This window comes from Trachypithecus francoisi, unplaced genomic scaffold (assembly GCF_009764315.1).
Source record: "Trachypithecus francoisi isolate TF-2019V2 unplaced genomic scaffold, Tfra_2.0 Lachesis_group19, whole genome shotgun sequence".
Classification (NCBI taxonomy): Eukaryota; Metazoa; Chordata; class Mammalia; order Primates; family Cercopithecidae; genus Trachypithecus; species Trachypithecus francoisi.
The window spans coordinates 35,489,783-35,501,255 of NW_022681464.1; the positions used below are offsets into that span (position 1 = coordinate 35,489,783).

General features: G+C 41.4%; 1 protein-coding gene across 1 annotated transcript; it reads left to right on the forward strand.

The window, feature by feature from the left end:
- Positions 1-1,776: 1,776 nt before the first annotated feature.
- Positions 1,777-3,495, forward strand: CETN1 (centrin 1). Its single transcript, XM_033178185.1, has one exon. The coding sequence runs from the start codon at positions 1,856-1,858 to the stop codon at positions 2,372-2,374; it is 519 nt and encodes a 172-aa protein (XP_033034076.1). The 5' UTR covers positions 1,777-1,855; the 3' UTR covers positions 2,375-3,495.
- Positions 3,496-11,473: the final 7,978 nt, after the last annotated feature.

Below are 11,473 nucleotides of genomic sequence, written 5' to 3' on the forward strand. Positions count from 1 at the left end.
ACCAACATTAATTGTCATGCATCCATTCAACGAATATTTATTCACCTACTTACTAAGTATGAAGCACTGTTTTGTTTCGTTGTTGTTTTGGGACAGAATCTCACTCTGTTGCCTAGGCTGGAGTTGAGTGGCACGATATCTGCTAACTGCAACCTCCGCCTCCTGGGTTCAAGCGATTCCTGTGCCTCATGCTCCCAAGTAGCTGGGATTACAGTTGTGTGCCACAACTTTCGGCTAATTTTCGTATTTTTTTTGTAGAGACGGGTTTCACCATGTTGGCCAGGCTGGTCTTGAACTCCTGACCTCAGGTGATCCGCCCGCCTTGGCCTCCCAAATTACTGGGATTACAGGTGTGACCCACTGCGCCCGGCCATTAAAACTTTTTAACACAAAGTCTTCAAAATGCCATCTTTTGTAACCTTCATAGGTTACAAAAGGTATTAATAGATTGAGATTTGCTGGGGGAAAGAATGCTAAAAAATAAGTCAGCTTTCTTTTCTGTAACCATTTAAAGAAATACAAAGTAATTCTACAGGCAATTCCTTGGTGGGCTTATTTGGTAATTTTTTTCTTTCTTTTCCATTTTTCTCTTGCTCTTTGGTTTGTAGGAGAACCCCTTTATTCCCAGGAGGCAGTTTTGAGTCCCAACATGTCCTGCATCGTCTCCTGTGCCCACTGCCAAAGGAAGGCTACCAGAGCGTGGGTTACAGCACAGCTCTGATTGGATGATAAGCAAGGAGAGTAATATGCTGCTAGGGGGTTAGAGAAAAAAAAAAAAAAAAAACTAGAATACCAGAATGTAGTATTTCAAATTTCCTCCCTCCAAATCAAAAGCCTTGTGAATGAAATTATGACCATTATTCAAGTGTAATTATACTGAGTATGTAAAATGGAAACACTGAAAGTAAATCATACATTTGGATATTACATTTCATATTTGAGAACATTCCAGAAACATTTTATTATTGTTGAGTGTAATGTCAGGAGACAAACTTCTCCAAATTTTATACATAAATTTTTCCATTTTCTCTGTTTCCCATTTATGTCAAGTTGAACACATGGTATGACTTTTAATATTCTCTCTTCCTTCTTCTTCCCCACATTGAATGTCAAGTGATCACATTCAATCTTGATTATCCTAAATTTACCCTTAGGATCTATCACCCCATTGTGTGTTGCAGCCAGAAGAAGAGGGTTTTTAAATTAGTATCAAAAGGAGAGGCCAGGCTTGGTGGCTCATGCCTATAATTCCAGCACTTTGGAAGGCCGGGGCAGGAAGATCCCTTGAGCCCAGGAGTTTCAGACCAGCCTGGGCAACATGGTGAGATTTTGTCTCTACAAAACAAAAAGATTTTTTAAATTTAGCAAGGTGTGGTGGCATGCCCTGTAGTCTCAGCTACTATGGAGGCTGAGGTGGGAGGATCACTTGATCCTGGAAGGTGGAGGCTGCAGTAAGCCGAGTGGCACCAGTGCACTCCTGTCAAGAGAGAGAGAGAGACAGAGGCTCTAAATAAACCTATAAAACTATAAAACTGGGGTCTTATGGATGCTAGCAAATATCTTGGAAAGAACTGCCAGCGCCAATCAATTACGGAAGATCACTGTGGCTACAGGCTGTTCTCCAGCTCAGGTGTCAACTCGTGGAAACTGGGTAATACCGAGGGAATTGCGGATTGTCCCGTAAACAGGATCTCGCAGATGTGGGGGTGTAGGAAGAGGCTCCTCAGGCCCGCTCCAACCCCCAACGGACTTGGGGTTTGGCGGTGAACGACGGGTGGCCCCGCGCCGCGCCAGCTGGGGGCGCCCGAGCGCGAGCGCGGGGCGGCGCCGTTGGGATCACAGCAGAGGCGGGAGAATGGCTTCCAGCTTCAAGAAGCCCAGCGCCGCCCCCACCAGCCAAAAGAGAAAGGTGGCGCCTAAGCCGGAGCTCACTGAAGATCAGAAGCAAGAAGTTCGGGAAGCGTTTGACCTCTTTGACGCGGACGGAAGCGGGACCATCGACGTGAAGGAGCTGAAGGTGGCCATGAGAGCTCTGGGCTTCGAACCCAGGAAGGAAGAGATGAAGAAGATGATCTCCGAGGTGGACAAGGAAGGCACGGGGAAGATCAGCTTCAATGACTTCTTGGCCGTGATGACTCAGAAGATGTCCGAGAAGGACGCCAAAGAAGAAATCCTGAAGGCCTTCAGGCTCTTTGATGACGACGAGACCGGGAAGATCTCGTTCAAAAACCTGAAGCGCGTGGCCAACGAGCTGGGGGAAAACCTCACGGACGAGGAGCTGCAGGAGATGATCGACGAAGCTGATCGGGACGGGGACGGCGAAGTGAATGAGGAGGAGTTCCTTCGGATCATGAAGAAGACCAACCTTTACTGAAGTCGGTTCAGAAGCTAAAGTGACTCTCTGGGTTCCCCGCTTCCATTTTGTGAAACCTTAGAGGACAGCGGCTGCCTGTCCCTTCTTCACCCCCTCACCCCCATAATTTGTCTAGATCTATTTCCATACCTCTAGTTCAATTATAGAATTTGAAAGATGCTTGTAATGTGAGTTTTGGTTTTTAATTCTCAAGAGCCAACCTGGAGTACATAAGGTTAAACAAAGGGCCCTGAAGTTTGAGTGCGCCCTCCATTTGCCCTGTGCTGAACTTGCAGAGACATCCGTTGAGCTGGAGGCAGGACAGCTTCTGGGACACACAAAAATGTGGTTCCCTTTGTCACTTCTTTGGTGGTCTCAAATTATCTTGCTTCATATATCATTCCTTAAATTCCAGTCATTGTTCCAGCATAATGAGATGGAATCTGCCAGTAGATTTGCCTAGCCTGTCCACTTAGCTGAATACCAGTTTGAAGGAAAACAGAGAGGCCACTTACAAACTTACTGAGCTCAGGACAGATAATCTTATAAAAAATAGGCTTGCTTGGGTGGTAGTACTTTGTGCAATTTAGACTATTCACTGGCTTCATACGTGCAAATGATTCTTCGTTTGTGTGTAAATTGTCCACTGATTCTTCGTGTGTGTGTAAATTGTCCACCGTGTGTTTATCTAGGGCTAGTATGTATACCTGGGCTACAGAATAAAAATCGAATACTGGCCCAAGCAAAGCATAATTTGCTTAAGAGGTTATGCTAACAAATGATTTTGAGTAAATATTTACAAATGTAGGATCTTAGTTTAGGAAATTGTAGGGAATACCTTAATATAACATTTTAAGCTACTTACAGTCCTTGGAAATATCAACAAATATCTTAGTTACCAGACTATTATAACCTTAGTCATCTTATTACTGCTTGATTATAAGACATTTTCTCCCCGCCAGTCCTTAGAACATCTTGGTTCTTGGTACTTGACTTTTAGCCCGTCTGACATATAGCTGATGTTAGAGTGTCTGGCATTTAAGTAGTGCTCTATTTTACAAATCCCAGTAAACTGTTCCACTGTGGCTTGTTTATGTGTTAATACTGCTTGTTTTCTGTTATAAATTCTTTCTTGCTTTGGAGTAAGGTATCGTTTTGAATATCTACAAATCTGAATTAAAGAAAATTTTTAAAATGTAATTGTGGGAAAATAAATAGATCTGCTGAGATGGAGGCTTTGACTAGTGTTTTAATAATAGGCAACAAAACAAAGAGGCAGGATATTTTGGTCACAACTAAACCTAAATTAAATCCTCATACAAAGCCCCATTAAGATAAATGCTCAAATTCTGGGAACATTTCACTTGCTTTGCCAGCAATTTTACCCTTCAGAGGGTGTGGATCTAATCAGGGGAACAAACTACCCTGGACTTAATTCTCATTAACAGGGACTAATTTGTCAAAGCGGCAGTACTAGCTGAAGTGATGGGTATGGAAGCATTCACTGTGAGGATTTTGCTGAGGTGCCTGGCACAGGGCAGGGGAACTCACCTAGGCTGCAAGATGCTAATGGTTCAGGTTCAAAGTCTTAGTGTGGACTCAGGTGCAGTCAGGATGGGAACAGGTGCAACTTGGGCCAACATCAGTATGAAGGGCCTGATCTGAGGGCGGGGGGAGGAGAGGGTATTCTGGGAAGCATGAGTTCCTGGTATCCTGTTGACCAGAGTCTTGGCCCAAGGATCAATGTATGAATTAAAGTAGAAATACCAGAAACAAAGAAAGTTGGCAGAAACTAGGAGAAGCAGAGTCTCAGCCAACTGGACTGGGCTCAGTCTTGGCTACTGGCCCAGTAGATGATAGAAGAGAAAACCAGGAACCCAGGCTGAAGCCCAGCGGTCGGGCTGGCCACACACCATGCATGGCCTTACAGGGGTGGCCTGAGGGCATGGTCCATTCCAAACAAGGAAAAGGGGCTCCAGAATATTTCTGAATCCCACTCACTGCCAGGGAAGAACCTCTCAATTCACTGAATAGTGCATTCTCCTGCCTCTCAATAGGCTCATACTCTAGAGAATATGGGGACAAGGGGAGGAGGGTCTACTGGAACAAGCTTAAACTGGCATTTAAATTTTAAGATAAGTTAATCATACATTGGCTGGGCCAGCCATGTCTCTTAGTCTTTACAAAAGTAGAACACAAAAAAATTCAATGGAAATCTGCAGACAACTATTTGCAGATGAGGAAACATGGCTATAAAGATTGGGAAGAACTGGCCAGGTGCAGTGGCTCACGCCTGTAATCCCAGCACTGTGGGAGCTCAAGGCAGGTGGATCACTTGAGATCAGGAGTTGGAGACCAGTCCGGGCAACATTGTAAAGCCCTGTCTCTACTCAAATTACAAAAATTAGCAGGGCGTGGTGGTGCCCTCCTGTAATCCCAGCTACGCAGGAGGCTGAGGCAGGACAATGGCTTGAACCTGGTGATCGGAGGTTGCAGTGAGCCAAAATCATGCCACTGTACTCCAGCCTGGTTGACAGAGCAAGACTCTTTCAAAAAAAAAAAAAAAAGAGAGAGAGAGAGAGAGAGAGAGGCTGGTCCCAAGGCATTCCAAATTGGAACGAGGAATTTGGGCCTTTAAAACTTCTCATTGACTGTCAGTCACTGGGCATGAGCAGTCCCCAGGAAGGGGGGATGACCTTGAGCAAGGTGGACGTCTTCAGTCAAGGGCAATCACTGGTTAGTTTCACTGTTTTTTTTTGTTTGTTTGTTTGTTTTTTTGAGACAGAGTCTCACTCTGTCTCAGGCTGGAGTGTAGTGGCACGATCTCGAATCACTGCAACCTCCACCTCCCAGGTTCAAGCAATTCTCCTGCCTCAGCCTCCTGAGTAGCTGGGACTACAGGCACCTGCCACCATGCCCAGCTAATTTTTGTATTTTTAGTAGAGACTAGGTTTTACCACGTTGGCCAGAATGGTCTTAAACCTTCTTAACTTTTGAAGGATAATTTCACGGGAAGAATTCTAGGTTAGTGTATTTTTCTTTTAATACTTTAAATATTTCACTCCACTTTCTTCTTGCTTATGTGGTTTCTGAAGAGAATGATGTAATTCTTATTCTTGTTTCTGCGCAGATAAGGTGGTTTCATACCTCTGGTTTCTTTCAAGAATTTCTCTTTGTCTTTGATTTCCTACAGTTTGAATATGATATAATTATGTGTAGATTTGGGGCTATTTATCCTGTCTGATGTAGTCTGAGCTTCCTAGGTCTGTGGTATGGTGTCTTGTCATTGATTTGGGAAAATTCTAGTCATTATTACTTCAAATATTCCTTCTGTTCCTTTGTGTTTTTTCAACTTGCACCAACTTTTTAATTGATACATGATATTTTACATATTTTTGGGGTATATGTGATACTTCATTACCTGCACAGAATGTGTAACGATCAAGTCAAGGTGTTTGGGCTATTACCTTGAGTATGTGTCATTTGTATGTGTTGGGAGCTTTTCAAGTCCTCTGTTATAATAATTTTGAATTATACAATGCCTTGTTGTTAACTAGTCATCCTGCTCTGCTCTCAAACACTAGGGTTTATTCCTTCTATCTAACTGGGTGTTTGTACCCATTAACCAACCTCTCTTCATCCCCTCTACCCACACACCTTTCCCAGCCTTGGGTATCTATCATTCTACTCTCTACCTCCATGAGATCAGCATTTGTAACTCCCACATATGAGTGAGAACATGTGGTATTTGTTTTGTTCTGTCTGGAGTATTTCATTTAAGATAATGACCTTTTGTTCCATCCAGGTCACTGCAAATAACAAGATTTCATTGTTTTTTCTTTTTATGGCCAAATAGTGTTCCACTGTTTATATAGAACACATTTTCTTTATCCATGTGTGCATTGATGAACACTGAGGTTGATCCATATCTTGGCTATTGTGAATAGTGCTGCAATAAACATGGGGGTGCAGGTATCCCTTTAATATACTGATTTCTTTTCCTTTGGATAAATACCCAGTAGTAGGATTGCTGGATCATGTGGTAGATGTCTTTTTAGTTTTTAAAGAAACCTCCATACTCTTCCATCATGGCTGTATTAATTTACATTCCCATCAACAGTATATGAGTTCCCCTTTTTTTCTGCATCCTCACCAGCATCTATTATTTTTGTCTTTTTAACAATGGCCTTTCTAACAGGGGTAAGATGATATCTCATTGTGGTTTTGATTTGCATTTCCCTGATGATTAGTGATGTCAAGCATTTTTCCATATGCCCATTGGCCATTTGTATGTCTTCTTTTGATGAAGTCTGCTTGTGTCCTTTGCCCACTGTTTGTACTCCTTTCTTTTTTCCTTCTCCCTCTGGTATTCCCCTCACACATATGTCAGACTTTTTGTAATTGTCCCACAAGTCTTGCATTTTCTGTTCTTGTTCATTCTTTCTTCTCTTTGTGTTTCAGTGTTGGAAGTTTCTATTGATATTCAAGCTCACTGATTCTTCCTCTGACTCTGTTCAGTCTGTTAACAAGCCCTTCAAAGGCTTTCTCCCTCCCCTCCCCTCCCCTCCCCTTCTCTCTCTCTCTCTCTCTCTTTTTCTTTCTTTCTTTCTTTCTTTCTTTCTTTCTTTCTCTCTCTCTCTCTCTCTCTCTTCTCTCTCTTTCTCTCTCTCTCTCTTTCGAAACCAGTTCTCACTATGCTGCTCAGGCTAGCCTAGAACCCCTGGGCTCAAGTGATCCTCTCAGCTCAGCCTTCCAAGTAGGTGGTACAAATGCACCATTCTATCATACCCAGCAATTCTTCATTTCTGTTACAGTGGTTTTTATTTCTAGCATTTTCTTTTGATTCTTTCCTAGAGTTTCCATCTCTCTGCTTACATACACATTTGTTCTCTCATATTGTCCACTTTTTCCATTAGAGCCTTCAGCATATTAATTATAGTTATTTTCAATTCTAACCTGATAATTCCAAAATCTCGGTCATATCTGAGTCTGTTTCTATGCTTGGTTTGTCTCCTCAGACTCTGTTTTTTCCTTTTAGGATGTCCCTTATCTTTTTTTGTTGAAAACCAGACATGATGTATCAGATAAAAGTAATTGAGGTAAACAGGCCTTTAATATGAGGTTTTATGTTTATCTGGCTTGGAGTTAGGCTGTGTTTACTGTTTAACATAGCTTTGGTGTCAGAGGCTAAAATTTCCTCTGGTGCCCTTGTTTTTGTCTCTCCTGTTACGTTTGGGTTTCTCTAGAGTCTCCGTGAATATGGTGTGAGGCTTAAGGTTCTTTACCTGTAACCCCTCTTATTATACAGGAGCCCTGCTGATGTGGTGGTAAGGTGGGAGGATGGGAGTAAGTATTCAGCAGTCCTGTGATCAGGTCTCAGTCTTTTAATAAGCCTGAGTATTCCCCTTTTCCTTTCCCCATGTTAGAGTGGCCTGCAGTTGGGGGTATCCATTATCCCAGGTTGGTAGGCTTTGGTAAAACCACAGTCGATATCAAGCTGTGGTAAAATAGTTTCCCTGCGGTCTGGCTTTGTTAAGGAGAACAGAGGGCTCTGGGGGTATTTCAAAATTGCTACTTTTCCTCTCTCCCTGTTGGAAGCACAAGGGAATTTCTCTTGATCTTCACCCTGAGAGTCTGGGGGGGTTCCTGCAGGTAAAACTCAGGCAAGTATGAGGGCCTGCACACAAAGCGTCTGCTGGAGTTTGTTCCATAGCCCCAGTTCTCTAATGAATCTAAGAAGAGTTGTTGATTTTCAATTTGTCCAACTTAATTCTTGTTTTGAAGACAGAAGTGATGACTTCCAAGCTCTTTATATGTTGAACCCAAACCTATATTATTTTCAATTAGCAATTGCATATAGCAACTGTACACTGCATTTATAGAAATATAACTGATGTTTGCCTGTGTATCTTTTTTCCTATTATGTTACTGAATTCACTTCTTAGTTCTAGGAGTTTTTTAAATACATCCCTTAGAATATTCTATATACATAATCATGTCATCTGCACATAAGGACAGTTTTGTTTCTTTTTCTAGTCTGTATTTCTTATTCCCTTTTCTTGCCTTATTGCCTAGCTAGAACTTCCAGCACTATATTAAAATAAGAGTGGTAAAAGTGAACATTCTTTCTTTGTTGCTGATCTTGGGGGGAAAGTATTCAGTCTTTCACCGCTGAGCATAATGTTAGCTGTAGGTGTTTTAAATCTTTATCTAGTTGAGGAAGTTACCTTTTATTCCAATTTTTCTGAGAGTTTATATCATAAATTTTGTCAAATTTTTTGCATGGATCGATATGATTATGTGATTTTCTTCTTTAGTTACTGTAGTGGGTTACATTGATTGATTTCTATTATTGAACCAGCCTGCGTTCCTGGAATAAACTCCGTTTGGTCATGTTGTGTAATTCTTTTTTTTATATATTGCTGAATTCTATTTGCTGATATTTTGTTAAGGATTTTTTTTTTTTTTTTTTTTTTTTTTTTTTGAGATGGAGTCTCACTCTGTCACCCAGGCTGGAGTGCACTGGCCAGATCTCAGCTCACTGCAAGCTCCACCTCCCGGGTTTACGCCATTCTCCCGCCTCAGCCTCCTGAGTAGCTGGGACTACAGGTGCCCGCCACCTCGCCCGGCTAGTTTTTTGTATTTTTTAGTAGAGACGGGGTTTCACCGTGTTGGCCAGGATGGTCTCGATCTCCTGACCTCGTGATCCGCCCGTCTCGGCCTCCCAAAGTGCTGGGATTACAGGCTTGAGCCACCGCGCCCGGCCTTGTTAAGGATTTTTGCATCTATGTTCATGAGGGATCTGGGCTGGTAGGTTTTATTTCCACCTGCAATGTCTTTGTCTGGTTTTGATATTAAGGTAATTTTTTTTTTTTTTTGAGTCTCACTGTCACCCTGGCTGGAGGGCAGTGGTGCGCTCTTGGCTCACTGCAACCTCCACCTCCTGGGTTCAAGCGATTCTCCTGCCTCAGGCTCCCCAGTAGCTGGGATTACAGGTGCACACCACTACACCTGGCTAATTTGGTATTAAGGTAATATTATCATCATAAAATGAACTGGGAAGTGTGCCCTCTTCTTATTTATTTATTTATTTTTTTTTCTGAGACAGTCTTCTTGTTGCCCAGGCTGGAGTACAGTGGTACAATCATGGCTCACTGCAGCCTCAAACTGCTGGGCTCAAGTGATCCTCCTGCCTCAGCCTTCCCAGTACAGGGGCAGGCTACCACATCTGGCCAATTTTTAAATTTTTCCTTTGTAGAGAGGGGTCTCACTCTGTTGCCCAGAGGACCTCAAGCAATTCACCTACCTCGGCCCCTCTTCTTATATTTTATGGAAGAATTATGGGAGTTAATTCTTCTTTAAAGTTTCGTTAGAATTCTTCAGTGAAACTGTATGGACTTGAAGATTTGTTTTTTGTTTTTTTTTTTTTTCTTTTCTTTTTTTTTTTTTTGAGATGGAGTTTCCCTCTTGTCCGCTGAGCTGGAGTGCAGTGGTGTGACCTCTGCTCACTACAACCTCTGCCTCCCGCGTTCAAGTGATTCCCCTGCCTCACTCAGCCTCTGGAGGAGTTGGGATTACAGGCACCTGCCACTACGCCTGGCTAATTTTTTGTGTTTTTAGTAGAGATGGGGTTTCACCATGGTGGCCAGGCTGGTCTCGAACTTCTGACCTCAGGTGATCCACCCATCTTGGCCTCCCAAAGTGTTGGGATTATAGGCGTGAGCCACCGCACCTGCCTGAAGATTTCTTTTTGGGGAGTTTTAAATTATACAATCAGTTTGCTTAATAGGTATAAGCTATTCAAGTTATCTATTTTATACTGGGTGAATTGCAATAGTTTGTGGTTTATATGGTCCATTTCATCTGAGGTATAAAATTTATTTGTGTAGTATTGTTGCTAGTATTCCCTTGTTATTTTTTTATGTTCACATGGTATATGGTGATGGTCCTGGTTTAATTCCTAATATTAGTATCTCTCTCTCTCTCTCTCTCTCTCTCTCTCTCTCTCTCTCTCGTCTTTCTAGAGGTTTGTCAATTTTGTTGACTTTTTCCCCCTTAAAGAATCAGCTCTTTGTTTCATGGATTTTCTGCTTTTGTGTTTTCAACTTCATTGATTTCTGCTGTTTGTTATTTCTCTCCTTCTGTTGGTTGTGGGTTTGTTTCGCTTTTCTTTTTCTATATATTTGACGTGAAATCTTACATTATTCATTTTGGACTTTTCCTCTTTTTTGATGTATGCATTTAGTATTCTAAATTTACTTCTTAGTGCTGCATACTGTTTGAACTATGTCTGACAAATATTGTTTTTAAATCTTTATTCAGTTCAATGTATTTTTAAAATTTCCTTCTATGCCTCTTCTTTGACTTGTTATTTAGAATTGTGTTGTTTAGTTTCCAAGTATTTACATTTTCCTGTTATCTTTCTGCATTGATTCTGTCGTAGTCAGAGTGCATGCTCTGTACAGTTTCAGTTCTTTCAAATTTATTGAGCTTTGTTTAATGGATCTGGATACAGTTTATCTTGGCATATATATATATATACACACACACACACACATACACAAACACACACACATGTATATATGTGGCACTTGAAAAGAAAGTGTATCTGCTGTTTGGTGGAATGTTTGGAGTGTTCTGTAAGTGATGATTAGATACTGTTGGTTGATGATGTTGTTGAGTTTTCCGATAACCCTACTGAGTTAAGTCTATTTAGTCTGTCAGTTATTCAGAGAGAGAGGTGTTGAACTCTGCAATTTGAATTGTGGATTTGTCAATTTCTCCTTTCAGTTGTGTTAAGTTTTTTCTTCACATATTTTACAATTCTGTTGTTTGGTGCATACACATTTAGGATTACTATAACATCTTGGTGGATTGACCCTTTTACATTATATAATGTCTTTTTCTGTCCCTGGTCATTGTAGTTGCTCTGAAGTCTGTGTTTTTTCAATATAAATAGGCAACTCTGCTTTCTTTTGATTAATGTTTACATGATACATCTTTTTGTATTCTTTTACTTTCAACTTACTTATTGTTATATTTGAAGTGAGTTTCTTGTAGACAGCATATAGTAGGTCATGTGTATCCATATATATACACATATATATATATATAATTTTT